At 48.9% G+C, this 25,464-nt stretch overlaps 1 protein-coding gene across 13 annotated transcripts in view; it reads left to right on the top strand.

Moving 5' to 3' along the window:
• PICALM (phosphatidylinositol binding clathrin assembly protein) overlaps positions 1–25,464 on the top strand; it is a 160,821-nt gene that overhangs the window by 51,403 nt on the left and 83,954 nt on the right. For all 13 annotated transcript variants that reach the window (XM_063951359.1, XM_063951357.1, XM_063951364.1 and 10 more), the window contains exon 2: positions 10,927–11,069. In XM_063951359.1, coding sequence (XP_063807429.1) covers positions 10,927–11,069 — 143 coding nt within the window. The remainder of the gene's footprint in view (positions 1–10,926; positions 11,070–25,464) is intronic.

Here is a 25,464-nt window from a genome sequence, read left to right as displayed (position 1 = left end):
GGGAACAACATAGAGTATTGTATATTGCGGTCACGGAGTTGACGCTTAACATGCAGAAACTGTGATCTACTCTTTTGCACCTCCAGGGCAAAGTCAGGGAAAACGGATATATTATGTCCATCTAGTTGGATAGGGCCCTGTGTCCGGGCCATGCGGAGTATAGCGTCACGGTCCTTAAAATGTAGGAAACGAGCAATAAATGTTCTAGCCGGAGCCCCGGGTGGTGGCGGTCTAGGCGGGAGCCTGTGCGCTCGTTCCACCGCGAATTGAGAGGTAAATGCTTCTTTGCCAAATAATTTAATAAGCCAATTTTCCAGAAAGGATTCCGGGGAGGTGCCCTCTGCCCTCTCAGGGAGCCCAACAAACCGAACGTTGTTGCGCCGTAGTCTCCCCTCGATATCGGACATTTTACTCTGCATAGATATCACCTGGGTAGACAAGTCGGCCACTTTCAATTGTAAGGGTGATGTAGTGTCTTCCAGAGCCGATATCCGATGCTCAGTTTCACCCACTCTTTCCCGGATTTTTTGTAGATCCTGTCTTAGGAGAGAGACGTCCGCCTGGACTTGCCCAATCTTGTCCGTGACCCTCTGCTCAGACGCAAAAATGGCCTGTAGTATTTGCTGGGTAGACTGAACCTGCTCAGTGGGGTCGGGGGCAGCGACCTCAGCCGCAGACGGGGATGGGTCAGTGTCACCTTGCTTTGCCGAATGAGTTGCCTGTTGCGACCTAGCAAATTTCTCCAGTTTTGCAGCGGCGTTCGCCGCGCTCTGACCTCCTTTCACCATTGCAGCACTGGACGCGAAGTCAGGACCCCAAGGATATTACAGCAAAAAAGTCCCTGAGCAGTATCAGGTCAGCACAGGTGCTGGAGCCGCACGGATCGGGCAGATATGATAAATAATAATGTAGCAAAGTAGAGCAGGCTTATGGGCACACCGCAGAGTAGGTTATATATAGAGAATAGGAGACTGGCTGGATCAGGACAGGAGCAAAACTAAGAGCACATGCGTGGTTACTGCAGTTTTGCAGAGAGCATATAGGGACTGTATTGTATCTTCCCTAATTATTGCTGACTATTTCCTTCCCCCTTCTACATCCATAGGAATTCCACATTGGACGTGGGGGGGAGTCTCAACTTTGGTACCCGTTTCAATACAGTTATTAAGCCCAGGAGGGGGACAGAGAGGCAGTCCCAGCCACAGCTCGCCTCACTGTGCGGCACCACAGGATGGGGAATCCGTCAGTAGCAGGGAGACAAGCTCATATTGATAATTAAAGATGGCGGTTTCGCGGGCTTTCCGCTCCGCACTCACCAGCTCGCCGTATCTTCCACGGGTCTGCGGGCGAGCACCGCCGCGCTCAGCCCGCCAGTCAGGGCCTCCTCCGTCGCGTTCCCCCAGCCGGGGGATCACTGCAGGGCCGCCGCCGGAAGCGCTGTCGCGTGTCGTCCCGCGAGCTCCGGCACGCAGAGAGGCAGGGAGCCGGGCCAGCACGCTGGAGGGGTCGGGTACAGGAAGCCGCTGCACGCTCCGGGCCAGCACGGATGGTAACAGGGGTAGCACCTCTTCCAATACTTGCAGGCAGATCCCAGGAGCCACGGGTTAGGGAAAAAAGGATATTTGACAGGATTAATATGGAGAGCTAGAGCAGTACACTGCTACTCCATGCCGATCCAGGCCACGCCCCCCCCTCCACAGCTTCTACCAAGTTCTCAGCATGACGCTGGGACCGTACAGGACCCCTGGATCCTACAAGTAGTATCCAAGGGGTACAGATTGGAATGTCGAGAGGTTTCCCCCCTCGCAGGTTCCTGTAGTCTGCTGTACCAATGTCTCCCTCCGACAGGGAGGCAGTATTGAAAACAATTCACAAGCTGTATTCCCAGCAGGTGATAATAAAATTACCCCTCCGACAACAAGGAAAGGGGTATTACTCCACACTATATGGTGGTACTGAAGGCTAGGTGAGACCTATTCTAAATCTGAAAAATTTGAACACTTGCAAGGGTTCAAATCCAGATGGAGTCACTCAGAGCAGTGATAGCAAAGAACAAGGGGACTATATGGTGTCCCGGGACATCAGGGATGCTTACCTCCATGTCCCAAAATTTGCCTTTTCTCACCAAGGGTACCTCAGGTTCGTGGTACAGAACTGTCACTATCAGTTTCAAGACGATGCCGTTGGATTGTCCAAGGCACCCCGGGTCCTTACCAAGGTAATGACCGAAAGGAGGATTCGTCTTCAAAGAAAATGGACGACCTCCTGATAAGAACAAGGTCCAGAGAACAGTTGGAGGTCGGAGTAGCACTATCTCAAGTAGTTCTACGACAGCACGGGTGGATTCTAAATATTCCAAAACCGCAGTTGTTCCGACGACACGTCTGCTGGTCCTAGGGATGATTCTGGACACAGTCCAGGAAAAGGTGTTTCTCCCGGAGGAGAAAGCCAGGGAGTTATCCGAGCTAATCGGGATCCTCCTAAAACCAGGAAAAGTATCAGTGCATCATTGCACAAGAGTCCTGGTAAAAATGGTGGCTTATTACGAAGCGCTTCCATTCGGCAGATTTCACGCAAGAACTCTTCAGTGGGATCTGCTGGACAAATGGTCCGGATCGCATCTTCAGATGCATCAGCGGATAACCCTATATCCAAGGACAAGGGTGTCTCTCCTGTGGTGATTACAGAGTGCTCATCTTCTAGAGGGCCGCAGATTCGGCATTCAGGATTGGATGCTGGTGACCACGGAGGCCAGCCTGAGAGGCTGGGGAGCAGTCACACAAGGAGTGTGATCAAGTCTGGAGAATTCTCTCCACATAAATATACTGGAGCTAAGAGCAAATTTATAATGCTCTAAGCTTAGCAAGACCTCTGCTTCAAGGTCAGCCGGTATTGATCCAGTGGGATAACATCACGGCAGTCGCCCACGTAAACAGAAAGGGCGGCACAAGAAGCAGGAGGGCAGTGGCAAAACTGCAAGGATTTTTCGCTAGGCGGAAAATCATGTGATAGCACTGTCAGCAGTGTCATTCCGGGAGTGGACGACTGGGAAGCAGACTTCCTCAGCAGGCACGACCTCCACCCGGGAGAGTGGGAACTTCATCGGGAAGTTTTCCGCATGATTGTGAACCGTTGGGAAAGACCAAAGGTGGACATGATGGCGTCCCGCCCGAACAAAAAATGGGACAGGTATTGCGCCAGGTCACGAGACCTTCAGGCGATAGCTGTGGACGTCCTGGTAACACCGTGGGTGTAACAGTCGGTGTATGTGTTCCCTCCTCTGCTTCTCATAACCAAGGTATTGAGAATTATAAGACATAGAGGAGTAAGAACTATACTCGTGGCTCCGGATTGGCCAAGAGGGACTTGGTAACCGGAACTTCAAGAGATGCTCACAGAGGACTAATGGCCTCGGGAGCTAAGAAGGGATTTGCTTTCAGCAAGTACCATGTCTGTTCCAAGAGGAACCGTGGCATCGGCCTTTAAGAAAGGACCTGCTCCAGCAGGGACCTTGTCTGTTCCAAGACTTACCGCGACTGCGTTTGACGGCATGGCGGTTTGAACGCCGGATCCTAAGGGAAAAGGCATTCCGGAAGAGGTCATACCTACCCTGGTCAAAGCCAGGAAGGAGGTGACCGCACAACGTTATCACCACATGTGGTAAAAATATGTTGCGTGGGTGAGGCCAGGAAGGCCCCACGGGGAAAAAAATTTTCAACTAGGTCGATTTCTGCACTTCCTGCAAACAGGAGTGTCTATGAGCCTCAAATTGGGGTCCATTAAGGTTCAAGTTTCGGCCCTATAGATTTTCTTCCAGAAAGAATTGGCTTCAGTTCCTGAAGTCCAGACGTTTGTCAAGGGAGTATTGCATATACAGCCCTTGTGTGCCTCCAGTGGCACCGTGGGATCTCAACGTAGTGTTGGGATTCCTCAATCATATTGGTTTGAACCACTCAAATCTGTGGATTTGAAATATCTCACATGGAAAGTGACCATGCTGTTGGCCCTGGCCTCGGCCAGGCGATTGTCAAAATTGGCGGCTTTGTCTTACAAAAGCCCATATTTGATTTTCCATTCTGACAGGGCAGAACTGCGGACTCGTCCCCAGTTTCTTCCTAAGGTGGTGTCAGCGTTTCACCTGAAACAACCTATTGTGGTGCCTGCGGCTACTAGGGACTTGGAGGACTCCAAGTTGCTAGACGTTGTCAGGGCCCTGAAAATATATATATATATATAATTCCAGGACGGCTGGAGTCAGAAAGTCTGACTTGCTGTTTATATTGTAGGCACCCAAAAAAGCTGGGTGCTCCTGCTTCTAAGCAGACTATTGCTCGTTGGATTTGTAGTACAATTCAGCTTGCACATTCTGTGGCAGGCCTGCCACAGCCAAAATCTGTAAATGCCCATTCCACAAGGAAGGTGGGCTCATCTTGGGCGGCTGCCCGAGGGGTCTCGGCTTTACAACTTTGCCGAGCAGCTACTTGGTCAGGGGCAAACACGTTTGCAAAATTCTACAAATTTGATACCCTGGCTGAGGAGGACCTGGAGTTCTCTCATTCGGTGCTGCAGAGTCATCCGCACTCTCCCGCCCGTTTGGGAGCTTTGGTATAATCCCCATGGTCCTGACGGAGTCCCCAGCATCCACTAGGACGTTAGAGAAAATAAGATTTTACTTACCGATAAATCTATTTCTCATAGTCCGTAGTGGATGCTGGGCGCCCATCCCAAGTGCGGATTGTCTGCATTACTTGTACATAGTTATTGTTACAAAAAATCGGGTTATTATTGTTGTGAGCCATCTTTTTTAGAGGCTACTTCATTGTTATCATACTGTTAACTGGGTTCAAATCACAAGTTGTACGGTGTGATTGGTGTGGCTGGTATGAGTCTTACCCGGGATTCAAGATCCTTCCTTATTGTGTACGCTCGTCCGGGCACAGCACCTAACTGAGGCTTGGAGGAGGGTCATAGGGGGAGGAGCCAGTACACACCATGTGATCCTAAAAGCTTGCTTTTGTGCCCTGTCTCCTGCGGAGCCGCTATTCCCCATGGTCCTGACGGAGTCCCCAGCATCCACTACGGACTATGAGAAATAGATTTATCGGTAAGTAAAATCTTATTTTCTCTATCGTCCTAGTGGATGCTGGGGTTCCTGAAAGGACCATGGGGAATAGCGGCTCCGCAGGAGACAGGGCACAAAAAGTAAAGCTTTTCCAGATCAGGTGGTGTGCACTGGCTCCTCCCCCTATGACCCTCCTCCAGACTCCAGTTAGATTTTTGTGCCCGGCCGAGAAGGGTGCAATCTAGGTGGCTCTCCTAAAGAGCTGCTTAGAAAAAGTTTAGCTTAGGTTTTTTATTTTACAGTGAGTCCTGCTGGCAACAGGATCACTGCAACGAGGGACTGAGGGGAGAAGAAGTGAACTCACCTGCGTGCAGGATGGATTGGCTTCTTGGCTACTGGACATCAGCTCCAGAGGGACGATCACAGGTACAGCCTGGATGGTCACCGGAGCCGCGCCGCCGGCCCCCTTGCAGATGCTGAAGTCAGAAGAGGTCCAAAATCGGCGGCTGAAGACTCCTGCAGTCTTCTAAAGGTAGCGCACAGCACTGCAGCTGTGCGCCATTTTCCTCTCAGCACACTTCACACGCAGTCACTGAGGGTGCAGGGCGCTGGGGGGGGGCGCCCTGGGAGGCAAATGTTACCTATATAAAGGCTAAAAATACCTCACATATAGCCCCCAGAGGCTATATGGAGATATTTAACCCCTGCCTGGATTCACTAAATAGCGGGAGACGAGCCCGCCAAAAAAGGGGCGGGGCCTATCTCCTCAGCACACGGCGCCATTTCCTCTCACAGCTCCGCTGGTCAGGACGGCTCCCAGGTCTCTCCCCTGCACTGCACTACAGAAACAGGGTAAAACAGAGAGGGGGGGCAAATTTATGGCGATATTTTTATATATATAAAGCAGCTATAAGGGAGCACTTATTATAAGGCTATCCCTGTTATATATAGCGCTTTTGGTGTGTGCTGGCAAACTCTCCCTCTGTCTCCCCAAAGGGCTAGTGGGTCCTGTCTTCGTTAGGAGCATTCCCTGTGTGTCTGCTGTGTGTCGGTACGTGTGTGTCGACATGTATGAGGACGATATTGGTGTGGAGGCGGAGCAATTGCCAAATATGAGGATGTCACCCCCTAGGGAGTCGACACCAGAATGGATGCCTTTATTTATGGAACTACGGGATAGTGTCAACACGCTAAAGCAGTCGTTTGACGACATGAGACGGCCGGACAATCAATTAGTGCCTGTCCAGGCGACTCAAACACCGTCAGGGGCTGTAAAACGCCCTTTGCCTCAGTCGGTCGACACAGACCCAGACACAGGCACTGACTCCAGTGGTGACGGTGACGAATCAACCGTATTTTCCAGTAGGGCCACACGTTATATGATTTTGGCAATGAAGGAGGCGTTACATTTAGCTGATACTACAGGTACCACTAAACAGGGTATTATGTGGGGTGTGAAAAAACTACCTATAGTTTTTCCTGAATCAGAAGAATTAAATGACGTGTGTAATGAAGCGTGGGTTGCTCCTGATAAAAAGCTGATAATTTCAAAGAAATTATTGGCATTATACCCTTTCCCGCCAGAGGTTAGGGAGCGCTGGGAAACATCTCCTAGGGTGGACAAGGCGCTAACACGCTTATCTAAACAAGTGGCGTTACCCTCTCCTGAGACGGCCGCACTTAAAGATCCATCAGATAGGAGGATGGAAAATATCCAAATAAGTATATACACACATGCAGGTGTTATACTACGACCAGCTATAGCGACTGCCTGGATGTGCAGTGCTGGGGTAGTTTGGTCAGAGTCCCTGATTGAAAATATTGATACCCTGGACAGGGACAATATTTTACTGTCGTTAGAACAAATAAAGGATGCATTTCTTTATATGCGTGATGCACAGAGGGATATCTGCACACTGGCATCACGGGTAAGTGCTATGTCCATTTCGGCCAGAAGAGCTTTATGGACGCGACAGTGGACAGGCGATGCGGATTCAAAACGGCATATGGAAGTTTTGCCGTATAAGGGGGAGGAGTTATTTGGAGTCGGTCTATCAGATTTGGTGGCCACGGCTACAGCCGGGAAATCCACCTTTCTACCTCAAGTCACTCCCCAACAGAAAAAGGCACCGACTTTTCAACCGCAGCCCTTTCGTTCCTTTAAAAATAAGAGAGCAAAGGGCTATTCATATCTGCCACGAGGCAGAGGTCGAGGGAAGAGACAGCAACAGGCAGCTCCTTCCCAGGAACAGAAGCCCTCCCCGGCTTCTACAAAAGCCTCAGCATGACGCTGGGGCTTCTCAAGCGGACTCGGGGACGGTGGGCGGTCGTCTCAAAAATTACAGCGCGCAGTGGGCTCACTCGCAAGTAGATCCCTGGATCCTGCAGATAATATCTCAGGGGTACAGGTTGGAATTAGAGACAGATCCACCTCGCCGTTTCCTGAAGTCTGCTTTACCAACGTCCCCCTCCGAAAGGGAGACGGTTTTGGAAGCCATTCACAAGCTGTACTCTCAGCAGGTGATAGTCAAGGTACCTCTTCTACAACAAGGGAAGGGGTATTATTCCACTCTTTTTGTGGTACCGAAGCCGGATGGCTCGGTAAGGCCTATTCTAAATCTGAAGTCCTTGAACCTGTACATAAAGAAGTTCAAGTTCAAAATGGAGTCACTCAGAGCAGTGATAGCGAACCTGGAAGAGGGGGATTTTATGGTATCCTTGGACATCAAGGATGCGTATCTCCACGTTCCAATTTACCCCTCACACCAGGGGTACCTCAGGTTCGTTGTACAAAACTGTCACTATCAGTTTCAGACGCTGCCGTTCGGATTGTCCACGGCACCTCGGGTCTTTACAAAGGTAATGGCCGAGATGATGATTCTTCTTCGAAGAAAAGGCATATTAATTATCCCATACTTGGACGATCTCCTAATAAGAGCAAGGTCCAGAGAACAGCTAGAGATGGGATTAGCACTGTCTCAAGAAGTGCTAAAACAGCACGGGTGGATTCTGAATATTCCAAAATCCCAGTTAATGCCGACAACTCGTCTGCTGTTCCTAGGGATGATTCTGGACACTGTTCAGAAAAAGGTTTTTCTCCCGGAGGAAAAAGCCAAGGAGTTATCCGAGCTTGTCAGGAACCTCCTAAAACCAGGAAAGGTGTCTGTACATCAATGCACAAGAGTCCTGGGAAAAATGGTGGCTTCTTACGAAGCAATTCCATTCGGCAGATTCCACGCAAGAATTTTCCAAAGGGATCTGTTGGACAAATGGTCAGGGTCGCATCTTCAGATGCACCTGCGGATAACCCTGTCTCCAAGGACAAGGGTGTCTCTTCTGTGGTGGTTGCAGAGTGCTCATCTATTGGAGGGCCGCAGATTCGGCATACAGGATTGGATCCTGGTGACCACGGACGCCAGCCTGAGAGGCTGGGGAGCAGTCACACAAGGAAGAAACTTCCAGGGAGTATGGACGAGCCTGGAAACGTCTCTTCACATAAACATTCTGGAACTAAGAGCAATCTACAATGCTCTAAGCCAGGCAGAACCTCTGCTTCAGGGAAAACCGGTGTTGATCCAGTCGGACAACATCACGGCAGTCGCCCATGTGAACAGACAGGGCGGCACAAGAAGCAGGAGTGCAATGGCAGAAGCTGCAAGGATTCTTCGCTGGGCAGAGAATCATGTGATAGCACTGTCAGCAGTGTTCATCCCGGGAGTGGACAACTGGGAAGCAGACTTCCTCAGCAGACACGATCTTCACCCGGGAGAGTGGGGACTTCATCCAGAAGTCTTCCACATGCTGGTAACCCGTTGGGAAAGACCAATGGTGGACATGATGGCGTCTCGCCTCAACAAAAAACTGGACAGGTATTGCGCCAGGTCAAGAGATCCGCAGGCAATAGCTGTGGACGCGCTGGTAACGCCTTGGGTGTACCAGTCGGTGTATGTGTTTCCTCCTCTGCCTCTCATACCAAAAGTATTGAGAATTATACGGCAAAGAGGCGTAAGAACGATACTAGTGGTTCCGGATTGGCCAAGAAGGACTTGGTACCCGGAACTTCAAGAGATGATCACGGAAGATCCGTGGCCTCTACCTCGAAGGAGGGACTTGCTTCAGCAGGGTCCCTGTCTGTTTCAAGACTTACCGCGGCTGCGTTTGACGGCATGGCGGTTGAACGCCGGATCCTAAAGGAAAAAGGCATGCCGGAAGAAGTCATTCCTACTTTGATTAAAGCAAGGAAGGAAGTAACCGTGCAACATTATCACCGAATTTGGCGAAAATATGTTGCGTGGTGCGAAGATCGGAGTGCTCCGACGGAGGAATTTCAACTGGGTCGATTCCTACATTTCCTGCAATCAGGATTGTCTATGGGTCTCAAATTGGGATCTATTAAGGTTCAAATTTCGGCCCTGTCGATTTTCTTTCAAAAAGAATTGGCTTCAGTCCCTGAAGTCCAGACCTTTGTTAAGGGAGTGCTGCATATACAGCCTCCTGTGGTGCCTCCAGTGGCACCGTGGGATCTCAATGTGGTTTTGGACTTTCTAAAATCTCATTGGTTTGAACCACTAAAAAAGGTGGATTTGAAATATCTCACATGGAAAGTGACCATGCTTCTAGCCCTGGCTTCGGCCAGGAGAGTGTCAGAACTGGCAGCTTTATCTTACAAAAGCCCATATCTGATTTTCCATTCGGACAGGGCAGAACTGCGGACTCGTCCGCATTTTCTCCCTAAGGTGGTGTCAGCATTTCATCTGAACCAGCCTATTGTAGTGCCTGCGGCTACAAGTGACTTGGAGGACTCCAAGTTACTGGACGTTGTCAGAGCATTAAAAATATATATTGCAAGGACAGCTGGAGTCAGAAAATCTGACTCGTTGTTTATATTGTATGCACCCAACAAGATGGGTGCTCCTGCGTCTAAGCAGACGATTGCTCGTTGGATCTGTAGCACAATCCAACTTGCACATTCTGTGGCAGGCCTGCCACAGCCTAAATCTGTAAAGGCCCACTCCACAAGGAAGGTGGGCTCATCTTGGGCGGCTGCCCGAGGGGTCTCGGCATTACAACTTTGCCGAGCAGCTACGTGGTCAGGGGAGAACACGTTTGTAAAATTTTACAAATTTGATACTCTGGCTAAGGAGGACCTGGAGTTCTCTCATTCGGTGCTGCAGAGTCATCCGCACTCTCCCGCCCGTTTGGGAGCTTTGGTATAATCCCCATGGTCCTTTCAGGAACCCCAGCATCCACTAGGACGATAGAGAAAATAAGATTTTACTTACCGATAAATCTATTTCTCGGAGTCCGTAGTGGATGCTGGGCGCCCATCCCAAGTGCGGATTATCTGCAATAATTGTACATAGTTATTGTTAACAAATTCGGGTTATTGTTGAAGGAAGCCATCTTTCAGAGGCTCCGCTGTTATCATACTGTTAACTAGGTTTAGATCACAAGTTGTACGGTGTGATTGGTGTGGCTGGTATGAGTCTTACCCGGGATTCAAAATCCTCCCTTATTGTGTACGCTCGTCCGGGCACAGTACCTAACTGGAGTCTGGAGGAGGGTCATAGGGGGAGGAGCCAGTGCACACCACCTGATCTGGAAAAGCTTTACTTTTTGTGCCCTGTCTCCTGCGGAGCCGCTATTCCCCATGGTCCTTTCAGGAACCCCAGCATCCACTACGGACTCCGAGAAATAGATTTATCGGTAAGTAAAATCTTATTATTACACCTGGCTTTCATATTAATCCTCCCGATGTGCCATAGACTGAGGAACTCCTATATTCAACTTGGAATAATAAGATGGAGGTGTACTGTTTGCGGTTCCCATTCTGAAGTGTAAAATATTGATGTTTTGTTTTTCAGATTTGATCCAGTGCACGAATGAGATGAATGTCAACATCCCACAGCTGGCGGACACTTTATTTGAGAGAACGACCAACAGTAGCTGGGTGGTGGTCTTCAAGTCTCTCATTACAACTCATCACCTGATGGTATACGGCAACGAGGTAAATAAACTGCTCCCACGTTACGTCTTCTGCGATTGGCTGATGAGATATTGTGCTACGCTTTGCTACAGAAACTCTGATAGGATGTTAGATGCCTGTGCTCCTGCCTTCTATTCCCAGCTTTATCCCTTTCCAAGCCTTTTAATTAGTGTTACTATCCTGGACCTGTGCTCCGTCATAGCACTGCGATAAAAGTTGCCTTTGATGTACAGGCGTGGTTGTCATTATGTGGGTAGCACATCGGTCTGCCTGTGACTCAGAAGAAAGTTGTGTCTTGTGCATTGTGGGTTCTCGTTTCCTAAAACTGAGTGGGGAATGTAAACGTGCATTTCCTCCACAGCTGGTAGTCATATTCAGCACAGTGTCTTGTTACCAGATTGCTCCAAAACCGATGACTTTACTACATATAAAGACCCAAAATACCATTCACATATCACTAACTGTGGCCACGATGGCTTCTGCGGCACAGACATGCTTATTTCTCCGTCGCGCTGTGCTGTTTGGTATGGTTAATGGACGCTGTTTTACCCAGCAGCCTCTGGCAAGCTAAGCCCCACTCAACAGGGAGTGCTCATCGCGGGCAGTGTTTGCTCTAGAGCGCTGCGAACCCGAAAAGTTAGCTCCCGTCAACACTGAGTGGGTTAAGTGTAACTTACTGGCAGGGTGAGTGAATGGGGTAAAATGAAATGCATATTTACTGTATTCCACCATGTGTTCTCCTGATGTGGTGCGCACCATTGCAGTCTGGAGCTCGAGTTCCAGCCTGCAGTAAGTGTGGTATCAGTCTGGCCAGGGGATGGTGCATGTAAAACTAGTTGTATTTTTTTTTTTTTTTAAGTTTAAACATGAAGGCTAGATCCTGAGCTACAGTGCAGGGGTGAATAATATCTATAAATTGTCATCCCTAATACCTGCTGGACCATTGGGGAGGTTGGAGCAGCAACCCCCAAATCCAGTGATGCAGCTATGGCAGAGGTGGGCAGTAAACGGCCTTCCAGCTGCTGATGAACTACACATTCTGCAGTTTTGGCATGCCTGGATAGCAAAACTGGCAGTGCATGCTGGGATGTATAAACCTGTTATGAACATGTACGTGCCTCAACACACGTATTTGCTCAGTAGAAAAGGATGTGATCCCCCTTCCCTCCCTTTCAAAGAACATGGGTCTAGTTACCTGGGAATCCCACCCAGCAGCTTGCGGGTAGTACCAGGGACACGAGGCAGTGTATACTGGTAAGCCGGGTCATCCACCCAAGGAGCCATTTGCAGCATAGTGATTGTCTCAAATCGGAACTGTGTCGTCGAGGACGGAGAGATTACAGCCTCCCCGTATGGGTCGAAACATTCTGGTATTTACCCCATCTACGCTTTATACAGGAAAACTGTAATCTCTCCCTGCCCATCTCCCCGGTGACCGCTTGTGACTGCAGACACCATACTGGGCGGTGCAATCCCCTGCAGCAGTTCGCTGGTCCGCTCCGGTCTGGCATTCAGGGGAGAACTGCTGATTCTAGTTCTTAGAGATGACGACATCTCCAAACCTAGGCACTGCACCCGTGCGCAGTGTGAACAGCGCTGAACCGGGAATATCCCAAGTCTGTGCCGCAGTGGGAGAAGGGTAAGTCCTGGGTCTGACCCAGCTTTGAACCGTCATCCAAATCCCAGGTCACGTCCGGGAGTTTGGTGGAAAAGTGGTATCCATAATCTGCTGGATTGACTTGCCATGAAGCCTCCTAAATTTGGGTTAATGTGGGAGATACAAGGCAAGCTTGGGAGTCCAATCCTCGAAACCTTATCCAGGGGATTATTGTTCTAGAAACTAGGCTCTCTGCTTTTGGAGGCCAGATTCGGCCAGAGAAAGTGGCCTTGCCCCTCATAGTGGAGCCCTCATCTAGACCTACTGGGAGGTGTAAAGGGCTGGGGGGTTTCCCAGCCTCCCTCCAGTTTGTGCACCTACTGACCATCTAGGGCAGTGGTACCCTAACAGTCCAGGTTCTAAAGATATCCATGGCTCAGCAGAGATGGTTAAATCAAAGTGACTTGAGGTCCTAATTAATACCCCTTTCAGACCGCCAGCCTTTGACACGGGCTATTGCACATGAGCGCGCATAACCCGGGTTGCTGTGCGGTCTGAAAGGGTCCAGGGGAAATATCCCGGTATTTCAACCCTGGTAGCAACCAGGATGGAACACTGTTTCAGCCCTGGTCGCTGTGCGGTTTGAACGGGTTGCCAGGTTGGTGCGACCCGTTTCCCGTTAACACTGTATGGACGGGCGGCGCTTGGAGATCATCTGATCCCCAAGCGCCATCACCAACCCAGCAATATGCCAGGCTCGGGACAGCGGTGGGAAAGGGGCCTGAGGCAGGTCACACCTGGGAAGCACCCGTGTACGGGTCCCAGGTGTGAAAGGGGGCCAAGCATGGATATACTTAAAACTTGGACTTGTACAGTGAAAATCTGCATGCTGTGTTCTTCCTAGTACCTAGACTTTGTATTTGGAGCTAATAAACAGAAGACTCTTCAGGTTGCTTGTATTACAGTGGGACTAGCAGATAAGTGTCAAATGTCTATACATTCTCCGGATGTCCTGACCGTTTGAGCTCAGTGTCATCAATATGCATTTAATTTTTTACCAAAATACTTGGTAACTGGCCAAGTTTAGTTATAGTGCTGGGAGCTCAAAGCTACTGTAATTTCTCTGACGTCCTAAGTGGATGCTGGGGACTCCGTAAGGACCATGGGGAATAGCGGCTCCGCAGGAGACAGGGCACAAAAGTAAAAGCTTTAGGATCAGGTGGTGTGCACTGGCTCCTCCCCCTATGACCCTCCTCCAAGCCTCAGTTAGGTTTTTGTGCCCGGCCGAGAAGGGTGCAATCTAGGTGGCTCTCCTAAAGAGCTGCTTAGAGTAAAAGTTTTGTTAGGTTTTTTATTTTCAGTGAGTCCTGCTGGCAACAGGCTCACTGCAACGAGGGACTTAGGGGAGAAGAAGTGAACTCACCTGCGTGCAGGATGGATTGGCTTCTTAGGCTACTGGACACTAGCTCCAGAGGGACGATCACAGGTACAGCCTGGATGGGTCACCGGAGCCGCGCCGCCGACCCCCTTGCAGATGCCGAAGAGAGAAGAGGTCCAGAAACCGGCGGCTGAAGACTTCTCAGTCTTCATGAGGTAGCGCACAGCACTGCAGCTGTGCGCCATTGCTCTCAGCACACTTCACACCAACGGTCACTGAGGGTGCAGGGCGCTGGGGGGGGGGGCGCCCTGGGCAGCAATGAAAGTACCTATGCTGGCTAAAAATACATCACATATAGCCTCTGGGGCTATATGGATGTATTTAACCCCTGCCAGGTTGTCAGAAAAACGGGAGAAGAAGCCCGCCGAAAAGGGGGCGGGGCCTATTCTCCTCAGCACACAGCGCCATTTTCCTACACAGCTCCGCTGCTAGGAAGGCTCCCAGGCTCTCCCCTGCACTGCACTACAGAAACAGGGTTAAAACAGAGAGTGGGGGGGGCATTTTATGTGGCGATATTATTATATATTAAGATGCTATAAGGGAAAACACTTATATAAGGTTGTCCCTGTATAATTATAGCGTTTTGGTGTGTGCTGGCAAACTCTCCCTCTGTCTCCCCAAAGGGCTAGTGGGGTCCTGTCCTCTATCAGAGCATTCCCTGTGTGTGTGCTGTGTGTCGGTACGTGTGTGTCGATATGTATGAGGACGATGTTGGTGAGGAGGCGGAGCAATTGCCTGTAATGGTGATGTCACTCTCTAGGGAGTCGACACCGGAATGGATGGCTTATTTAGGGAATTACGTGATAATGTCAACACGCTGCAAGGTCGGTTGACGACATGAGACGGCCGGCAAACCAATTAGTACCTGTCCAGGCGTCTCAAACACCGTCAGGGGCTTTAAAACGCTCATTACCTCAGTCGATCGACACAGACACGGACACTGACTCCAGTGTCGACGGTGAAGAAACAAACGTATTTTCCGTTAGGGCCACACGTTACATGTTAAGGGCAATGAAGGAGGTGTTACATATTTCTGATACTACAAGTACCACAAAAAAGGGTATTATGTGGGGTGTGAAAAAACTACCTGTAGTTTTTCCTGAATTAAATGAAGTGTGTGATGATGCGTGGGTTTCCCCCGATAGAAAATTATTGGCGTTATACCCTTTCCCGCCAGAAGTTAGGGCGCGTTGGGAAACACCCCCTAGGGTGGATAAGGCGCTCACACGCTTATCAAAACAAGTGGCGTTACCGTCTCCAGATACGGCCGCCCTCAAGGAGCCAGCTGATAGGAGGCTGGAAAATATCCTAAAAAGTATATACACACATACTGGCGTTATACTGCGACCAGCGATCGCCTCAGCCTGGATGTGCAGCGCTGGGGTGGCTTGGTCGGATTCCCTTACTGAAAATATTGATACCCTTGACAGGGACAGTATTTTATTTACTATAGAGCATTTAAAGGATGCATTTCTATATATGCGAGATGCACAGAGGGATATTTGCACTCTGGCATCAAGAGTAAGTGCGATGTCCATGTCTGCCAGAAGATGTTTATGGACACGACAGTGGTCAGGTGATGCAGATTCCAAACGGCACATGGAAGTATTGCCGTATAAAGGGGAGGAGTTATTTGGGGTCGGTCCATCGGACCTGGTGGCCACGGCAACAGCTGGAAAATCCACCTTTTTTACCCCAAGTCACATCTCAGCAGAAAAAGACACCGTCTTTTCAGCCTCAGTCCTTTCGTCCCCATAAGGGCAAGTGGGCAAAGGCCAGTCATATCTGCCCAGGGGTAGAGGAAAGGGAAGAAGACTGCAGCAGGCAGCCCCTTCCCAGGAACAGAAGCCCTCCACCGCTTCTGCCAAGTCCTCAGCATGACGCTGGGGCCGTACAAGCGGACTCAGGTGCGGTGGGGGGTCGTCTCAAGAGTTTCAGCACGCAGTGGGCTCACTCGCAAGTGGACCCCTGGATCCTACAAGTAGTATCCCAGGGGTACAGATTGGAAATTCGAGACGTCTCCCCCTCGCAGGTTCCTGAAGTCTGCTTTACCAACGTCTCCCTCCGACAGGGAGGCAGTATTGGAAACAATTCACAAGCTGTATTCCCAGCAGGTGATAATCAAAGTACCCCTCCTACAACAAGGAAAGGGGTATTATTCCACACTATTTGTGGTACTGAAGCCAGACGGCTCGGTGAGACCTATTCTAAATCTGAAATCTTTGAACACTTACATACAAAGGTTCAAATCAAGATGGAGTCACTCAGAGCAGTGATAGCGAACCAGGAAGAAGGGGACTATATGGTGTCCCTGGACATCAAGGATGCTTACCTCCATGTCCCAATTTGCCCTTCTCACCAAGGGTACCTCAGGTTCGTGGTACAGAACTGTCACTATCAGTTTCAGACGCTGACGTTTGGATTGTCCACGGCACCCCGGGTCTTTACCAAGGTAATAGCCGAAATGATGATGATTCTTCAAAGAAAAGGCGTCTTAATTATCCCTTACTTGGACGATCTCCTGATAAGGGCAAGGTCCAGAGAACAGTTGGAGGTCGGAGTAGCACTATCTCAAGTAGTTCTACGACAGCACGGGTGGATTCTAAATATTCCAAAATCGCAGCTGATTCCGACGACACGTCTGCTGTTCCTAGGGATGATTCTGGACACAGTCCAGAAAAAGGTGTTTCTCCCGGAGGAGAAAGCCAGGGAGTTATCCGAGCTAGTCAGAAACCTCCTAAAACCAGGCCAAGTGTCAGTGCATCAATGCACAAGAGTCCTGGGAAAAATGGTGGCTTCTTACGAAGCGATTCCATTCGGCAGATTTCACGCAAGAATTTTTCAGTGGGATCTGCTGGACGAATGGTCCGGATCGCATCTTCAGATGCATCAGCGGATAATCCTGCCTCCAAGGACAAGGGTGTCTCTTCTGTGGTGGCTGCAGAGTGCTCATCTACTAGAGGGCAGCAGATTCGGCATTCAGGACTGGGTCCTGGTGACCACGGATGCCAGCCTGAGAGGCTGGAGCAGTCACACAGGGAAGAAATTTCCAAGGAGTGTGGTCAAGTCTGGAGACTTCTCTCCACATAAATATACTGGAGCTAAGGGCAATTTACAATGCTCTGAGCCTAGGAAGACCTCTGCTTCAAAGTCAACCGGTGCTGATCCAGTCGGACAACATCACGGCAGTCGCCCACGTAAACAGACAGGGCGGCACAAGAAGCAGGAGGGAAATGGCAGCAAGGATTCTTCGCGGGGCGAAAAATCATGTGATAACACTGTCAGCGGTGTTCATTCCGGGAGTGGACAACTGGGAAGCAGACTTCCTCAGCAGGCACGACCTCCACCCGGGAGAGTGGGGACTTCATCTGGAAGTCTTCCACATGATTGTGAACCGTTGGGAAAGACCAAAGGTGGACATGATGGCGTCCCGTCTGAACAAAAAACTGGACAGGTATTGCGCCAGGTCAAGAGAACCTCAGGCAATAGCTGGGACGCTCTGGTAACACCGTGGGTGTACCAGTCGGTGTATGTGTTCCCTCCTCTGCCTCTCATACCCAAGGTACTGAGAATTATAAGACGGAGAGGAGTAAGAACTATACTCGTGGCTTCGGATTGGCCAAGAAGGACGTGGTACCCGGAACTTCAAGAGATACTAAGAAGGGACTTGCTTCAGCAAGGATCATGTCTGTTCCAAGACTTACCGCGGCTGCGTTTGACGGCATGGCGGTTGAACGCCGGATCCTAAGGGAAAAAGGCATTCCGGAAGAGGTCATCCCTACCCTGGTCAGAGCCAGGAAGGAGGTGACCGCACAACATTATCACCGCATTTGGCGAAAATATGTTGCATGGTGTGAGGCCAAGAAGGCCCCCACGGAGAAATTTCAACTCTGTCGATTCCTGCATTTCCTACAAACAGGAGTGTCTATGGGCCTCAAATTGGGGTCCATTAAGGTTCAAATTTCGGCCCTGTCGATTTTCTTCCAGAAAGAATTGGCTTCAGTTCCTGAAGTCCAGAAGTTTGTCAAGGGAGTACTGCATATACAACCCCCTTTTGTGCCTCCAGTGGCACTGTGGGATCTCAACGTAGTTCTGGGATTCCTCAAATCACATTGGTTTAAACCGCTCAAATCTGTGGATTTGAAATATCTCACATGGAAAGTGACCATGCTGTTGGCCCTGGCCTCGGCCAGGCGAGTGTCAGAATTGGCGGCTTTGTCTCACAAAAGCCCATATCTGATTGTCCATTCGGACAGGGCAGAGCTGCGGACTCGTCCCCAGTTTCTCCCTAAGGTGGTGTCAGCGTTTCAACTGAACCAGCTTATTGTGGTACCTGCGGCTACTAGGGACTTGGAGGACTCCAAGTTGCTAGATGTTGTCAGGGCCCTGAAAATATAGGTTTCCAGGACGGCTGGAGTCAGGAAAACTGACTTGCTGTTATCCTGTATGCACCCAACAAACTGGGTGCTCTTGCTTCTAAGCAGACGATTGCTAGTTGGATGTGTAGTACAATTCAGCTTGCACATTCTGTGGCAGGCCTGCCACAGCCAAAATATGTAAATGCCCATTCCACAAGGAAGGTGGGCTCATCTTGGGCGGCTGCCCGAGGGGTCTCGGCTTTACAACTTTGCCGAGCTGCTACTTGGTCAGGGGCAAACACGTTTGCAAAATTCTACAAATTTGATACCCTGGCTGAGGAGGACCTGGAGTACTCTCATTCGGTGCTGCAGAGGCATCCGCACTCTCCCGCCCGTTTGGGAGCTTTGGTATAATCCCCATGGTCCTTACGGAGTCCCCAGCATCCACTTAGGACGTCAGAGAAAATAAGAATTTACTTACCGATAATTCTATTTCTCGTAGTCCGTAGTGGATGCTGGGCGCCCATCCCAAGTGCGGATTGTCTGCAATACTTGTACATAGTTATTGTTACAAAAATCGGGTTATTATTGTTGTGAGCCATCTTTTCAGAGGCTCCGCTGTTATCATGCTGTTAACTGGGTTCAGATCACAGGTTGTACAGTGTGATTGGTGTGGCTGGTATGAGTCTTACCCGGGATTCAAAATCCTTCCTTATTGTGTACGCTCGTCCGGGCACAGTATCCTAACTGAGGCTTGGAGGAGGGTCATAGGGGGAGGAGCCAGTGCACACCACCTGATCCTAAAGCTTTTACTTTTGTGCCCTGTCTCCTGCGGAGCCGCTATTCCCCATGGTCCTTACGGAGTCCCCAGCATCCACTACGGACTACGAGAAATAGAATTATCGGTAAGTAAATTCTTATTTTTTTTTATTTTGTTCCTGTAGTTCTGCCAAACTTAGATCCCTTCTCAAACCTCTCAATGTCTGCTTTGTCCAGCACAAGTTGTCGCCTTTGTCCTGTTTAGTCTGCGCGTTGTATAAAGTTGTGATGAGTTTCTTGGAAGCACCTGCTAGCCTAGAAACACCCCTACCTTAGGCAATAGTGCACGATGTAGTGTGGACAGTCATTACCGGGGAAACGCTGAATCAAAGCCTGCAAGACTAGAGGGAGAACCTGATCTCCAATAAATCTCCGTCTGAGAAGTACACTGTGTGCTCTTTTTCCTGACAGCAAGCCGCCTGCTAAGAGATGTGCAGGGAAGTGTCTGTGTAATACTGTCTGTTTACTGGTAACCTATTCCATTAGGCTTCCCTGTTAGAGAGAAGAGGATATTGCGGCCAGCCGCTGATTGACAGCTGGTTGTCCATCAGCCTACATCTAAGCAGCAGCGCAGTCCAGTATACGGATATGCCTATTGTGGTGTGCCCATCTAATCGCATTGACCTGGAAAGAATATTGTAGCTGCAAATCACAAAACCTTTCCTGTAAAACCTGCAGTTATTCATAAGTGTCAAACTTATTCCAGAGCTCTGCACGAGACTTATATTGCTGGGAGAGCTCCTACATGCAGTCTAGTGTAGAGTTGATGCTACACACTGATATTCAAGTCACTGACTTGTTAAGACGTTCGCTGGGTCAGTGGCTGGGTAATCTGCTTTGGTAACTACTGTAGATAACCCAGAACATTTTATTCCGCTGAATGCACCTAAGCTGAGGATTCTCTGTCCTGAATTCATTATCCCTCCCATAACTTTCCCAGGCAAGTCTTACTTATGTTTGTATCATTTACATTTGAAACCAAGGGAGAGAACCAAAATACCAAGGGGCAGATGTATTAATCTGGAGAAGGCATACGGAAGTGATAAACCAGTGATAAGTGCAAGGTGATAAACACACCAGCCTATATCACCTATATCACCTATATCACCGTGCACATATCACTGGTTTATCACTTCCTTATGCCTACTCCAGGTTAATACATCTGCCCCTAAATCAAATCCTTTGGGACCAAATACTGATTGTAAGTACAGTAAATTGTTACTTTGCACACTTATAAAAATTCCGGGGAAAATTATTGAAACACCGAAATCGCTAACCGCGACTAATCGTATAAGTCATGCCATACTGCGCAAAAAAAATAGGTGTATGAGAACACATCTGTACGTTTACCTACAGCAAAGTAAGAAAGAATGCTTTGCCTTGTCCGGAAGCAGCTAGACTAACTTTTATTTTTGATTCTCTCCCTCTCTAGGGGCAGATGTATTAAGCCTGGAGAAGTGATAAGTGGAAGGTGATAACGCACCAGCCAATCAGCTCTTAATGGTCATTTTTCAAATCCATAATGATTGGCTGGTGCGTTATCAGCTTCCACTTATCACTGCTTTATTACTTCTCTGGGCTTAATTGAAATGTAAAGAAAACCAAGAGACCATAAATTAAGACTTGCTTAGAATTAGTATTTGGTCACAAAGGAATTGGTATTAAGTAGCAGATGAAGCATAATGATGCGTGTGGTGATTTCTGAATCTTGCGTGTTAATTCGCTAATTGTGTACGTGCGAGGTACAGGATGATTACGGTTTTGTTGTGAAAAATTTGGGCTAAAGTAAGAGATAAGAGAGACACATGGCACGACTAGATCAGTTTGTGGAACTCCTAACGGGGCAATTTAGCCCAATTTGAGGATATATTTATGTGGACGCATCTGTAGTGGTGCTGGCACAGTGCGTTGCTGTGTGTGGTTGTGTTTAGTTCTTGTTTTGGGCAGCTATGTTATTATCAGAGTGTATAAACCAATATAGGCGGGAGTGCTTATGTCAAGGCCTGTTAAATTAACTTTACATGATGAGATTATCAGCATCAATGTAACTGAACGGATGTATAAGTTCGTTAGTTTGTGACGACTTTCTATGTTATGTACAGAAATGAGAAGCGTGGTAAAACACAAGTGCGTAGTACATTATGCAGGAATGCTTTGAGAACATGCTGCCAGTGTCCTGATAAAAGGGATGACAAAGCAAAAGTCTGATCAGTGCTTTTAACAAGCGTTTTCTTAACATCCTCTCCTGGGAGCCCTGATTCAGGACGGAATGTAATGCACGAGCAGCTGTTCCTGCAGGTCAGGGTTTCCCTTATAAAGCGTGATCACCAGACAGTCGCACTGCGTCACACACACACACACACACACACACACACACACACACACACACACACACACACACACACACACACACACACACACACACACACACACACACACACACACACACACACACACGTTATATTTCTTACATGGTTGAGGATTACACTAATTAAACTTAAATCTAAATCATCAAAAACCTCTAAACAAGAGGCAGAGCAAAATTAAATACATATAATTAAATACACACGCATATAAAGAGTTATTAAATCTTCGTGTGAGGAAGTTTCCAGCCAGCACATTTTCCATAGAAAGTAGGCGGTGCGGTATGGATCCATCGCTGAAGGAAAACATATATTTTTTGCAGTTTTTTTTTTTCCAACTTATCTCTCCGATTATTCAAATATTGTAACTACTTTTCAGTCATTTATTTTAAAGATATTCCCTTCCTTATAAGACTCTAAATAAGGTGACAGTACCATCTATATTTTCTCAGTAGCTTATTAGTATAAATGTCATGCCTTGTCACAGTGCCCATTGTAGTGGTTCCCAAACTGGGTGCCACAGGCTGGCGGTCCAGCAACAAATAAAGGTGTCTATGTACGAAGCCTTGGACTGAGATAAAGTACCAGCCAATCAGCTCCTAATTGTAATTTCTCTATCGTCCTAAGTGGATGCTGGGGTTCCTGAAAGGACCATGGGGAATAGCGGCTCCGCAGGAGACAGGGCACAAAAAAGTAAAGCTTTACTAGGTCAGGTGGTGTGCACTGGCTCCTCCCCCTATGACCCTCCTCCAGACTCCAGTTAGATTTTGTGCCCGAACGAGAAGGGTGCAATCTAGGTGGCTCTCCTAAAGAGCTGCTTAGAGAAAGTTTAGTTTAGGTTTTTTTCTTTACAGTGAGTCCTGCTGGCAACAGGATCACTGCAACGTGGGACTTAGGGGGAAAGTAGTAAACTCACCTGCATGCAGAGTGGATTTGCTGCTTGGCTACTGGACACCATTAGCTCCAGAGGGATCGAACACAGGCCCAGCCGTGGAGTCCGGTCCCGGAGCCGCGCCGCCGACCCCCTTGCAGATGCTGAAGCGTGAAGAGGTCCGGAAACCGGCGGCTGAAGACTCCTCAGTCTTCATAAGGTAGCGCACAGCACTGCAGCTGTGCGCCATTTTCCTCTCAGCACACTTCACTGGGCAGTCACTGAGGGTGCAGAGCGCTGGGGGGGGGCGCTCTGAGAGGCAAATATAAACCTTATACAAGGCTAAAAATACCTCACATATAGCCCATAGGGGCTATATGGAGATATTTAACCCCTGCCTGACTGGAAAAATAGCGGGAGAAGAACCCGCCGAAAAAGGGGCGGGGCCTATCTCCTCAGCACACGGCGCCATTTTCTGTCACAGCTCCGCTGGTCAGAACGGCTCCCAGGTCTCTCCCCTGCACTGCACTACAGAAACAGGGTAAAACAGAGAGGGGGGGCACATTAATGGCTATATATATATATATTAAAGCAGCTATAAGGGAGCACTTAATATAAGGATATCCCTTGTATATATAGCGCTTTGTGGTGTGTGCTGGCAGACTCTCCCTCTGTCTCCCCAAAAGGGCTAGTGGGTCCTGTCTTCATTAGAGCATTCCCTGTGAGTTTGCGGTGTGTGTCGGTACGTGGTGTCGACATGTATGAGGACGATATTGGTGTGGAGGCGGAGCAATTGCCAAATATGCAGATGTCACCCCCCAGGGGGTCGACACCAGAATGGATGCCTTTATTTGTGGAATTACGTGATGGTTTATCTTCCCTTAAACAGTCAGTTGAGGACATGAGGCGGCCGGACAATCAATTAATGCCTGTCCAGGCGCCTCAAACACCGTCAGGGGCTGTAAAACGCCCTTTGCCTCAGTCGGTCGACACAGACCCAGACACGGGCACTGATTCCAGTGACGACGGTAGAAATTCAAACGTATTTTCCAGTAGGGCCACACGTTATATGATTTTGGCAATGAAGGAGACGTTACATTTAGCTGATACTACAGATACCGTAAAACAGGGTATTATGTATGGTGTGAAAAAACTACAAACAGTTTTTCCTGAATCAGAAGAATTAAATGACGTGTGTGATGAAGCGTGGGTTGCTCCTGATAAAAAGTTGATAATTTCAAAAAAGTTATTGGCATTATACCCTTTCCCGCCAGAGGTTAGGGCGCGCTGGGAAACACCCCCTAAGGTGGACAAGGCGCTCACACGCTTATCCAAACAAGTGGCGTTACCCTCTCCTGAGACGGCCGCACTTAAGGATCCATCAGATAGAAAGATGGAAGTTATTCAAAAGAATATATACACACATGCAGGTGTTATACTACGACCAGCTATAGCAACTGCCTGGATGTGCAGTGCTGGAGTAGTTTGGTCAGAATCCCTGATTGAAAATATTGATACCCTAGATAGGGACAATGTTTTACTGTCGTTAGAACAAATAAAGGATGCATTTATCTATATGCGTGATGCACAGAGGGATATTTGCACACTGGCATCTCGGGTGAGTGCTATGTCCATTTCAGCCAGAAGAGCCTTATGGACACGACAGTGGACAGGCGATGCGGATTCAAAACGTCACATGGAGGTTTTGCCGTATAAAGGGGAGGAGTTATTTGGAGTTGGTCTATCAGACTTGGTGGCCACGGCTACTGCCGGGAAATCCACTTTTTTACCTCAAGTCACTCCCCAACAGAGAAAGGCACCGACCTTTCAACCACAGCCTTTTCGCTCCTACAAAAATAAGAGAGCAAAGGGCTTGTCGTACCTGCCACGAGGCAGAGGAAGAGGGAAGAGACACCAACAGGCAGCTCCTTCCCAGGAACAGAAGCCCTCCCCGGCTCCTGCAAAAACCTCAGCATGACGCTGGGGCCTCTCAAGCGGACTCGGGGACAGTGGGGGGCCGTCTCAAAAATTACAGCGCGCAGTGGGCTCACTCGCAGGTAGACCCCTGGATCCTGCAGATAATATCTCAGGGGTACAGGTTGGAATTAGAGACGGATCCTCCTCATCGTTTCCTGAAGTCTGCCTTACCAACCGTCTCTTCCGAAAGGGAGAGGGTGTTGGAAGCCATTCACAAGCTGTACGCTCAGCAGGTGATAGTCAAAGTACCCCTATTACAACAAGGAAAGGGGTATTATTCCACTCTATTTGTGGTACCGAAGCCGGATGGCTCGGTAAGGCCTATTCTAAATCTGAAGTCCTTGAACCTCTACATAAAAAAGTTCAAGTTCAAGATGGAGTCACTCAGAGCAGTGATAGCGAACCTGGAAGAAGGGGACTTTATGGTATCCTTGGACATCAAGGATGCGTATCTACACGTTCCGATTTACCCCGCACACCAGGGGTACCTCAGGTTCATTGTTCAAAACTGTCACTATCAGTTTCAGACGCTGCCGTTCGGATTGTCCACGGCGCCTCGGGTCTTTACCAAGGTAATGGCCGAGATGATGATTCTTCTTCGAAGAAAAGGCGTATTAGTTATCCCATACTTGGACGATCTCCTAATAAGGGCAAGGTCCAGAGAACAGCTGGAGACAGCTTTAGCACTATCTCAAGAGGTGCTAAGACAACACGGGTGGATTCTGAATATTCCAAAATCCCATTTAATCCCGACAACTCGTCTGCTGTTCCTAGGAATGATTCTGGACACGGTTCAGAAAAAGGTTTTCCTTCCAGAGGAAAAAGCCAAGGAGTTATCCGATCTGGTCAGGAACCTCCTAAAACCAGGAAAAGTGTCAGTACATCAATGCACAAGAGTCCTGGGAAAAATGGTGGCTTCTTACGAAGCAATTCCATTCGGCAGATTCCATGCAAGAATATTCCAAAGGGATCTGTTGGACAAATGGTCAGGGT

Source organism: Pseudophryne corroboree, chromosome 2 (genome assembly GCF_028390025.1).
Source record: "Pseudophryne corroboree isolate aPseCor3 chromosome 2, aPseCor3.hap2, whole genome shotgun sequence".
In the NCBI taxonomy this organism is placed as follows: domain Eukaryota; kingdom Metazoa; phylum Chordata; class Amphibia; order Anura; family Myobatrachidae; genus Pseudophryne; species Pseudophryne corroboree.
The sequence above is the reverse complement of the archived record's forward strand: the minus strand, read 5'-3'. Positions and strand labels throughout refer to the sequence as shown.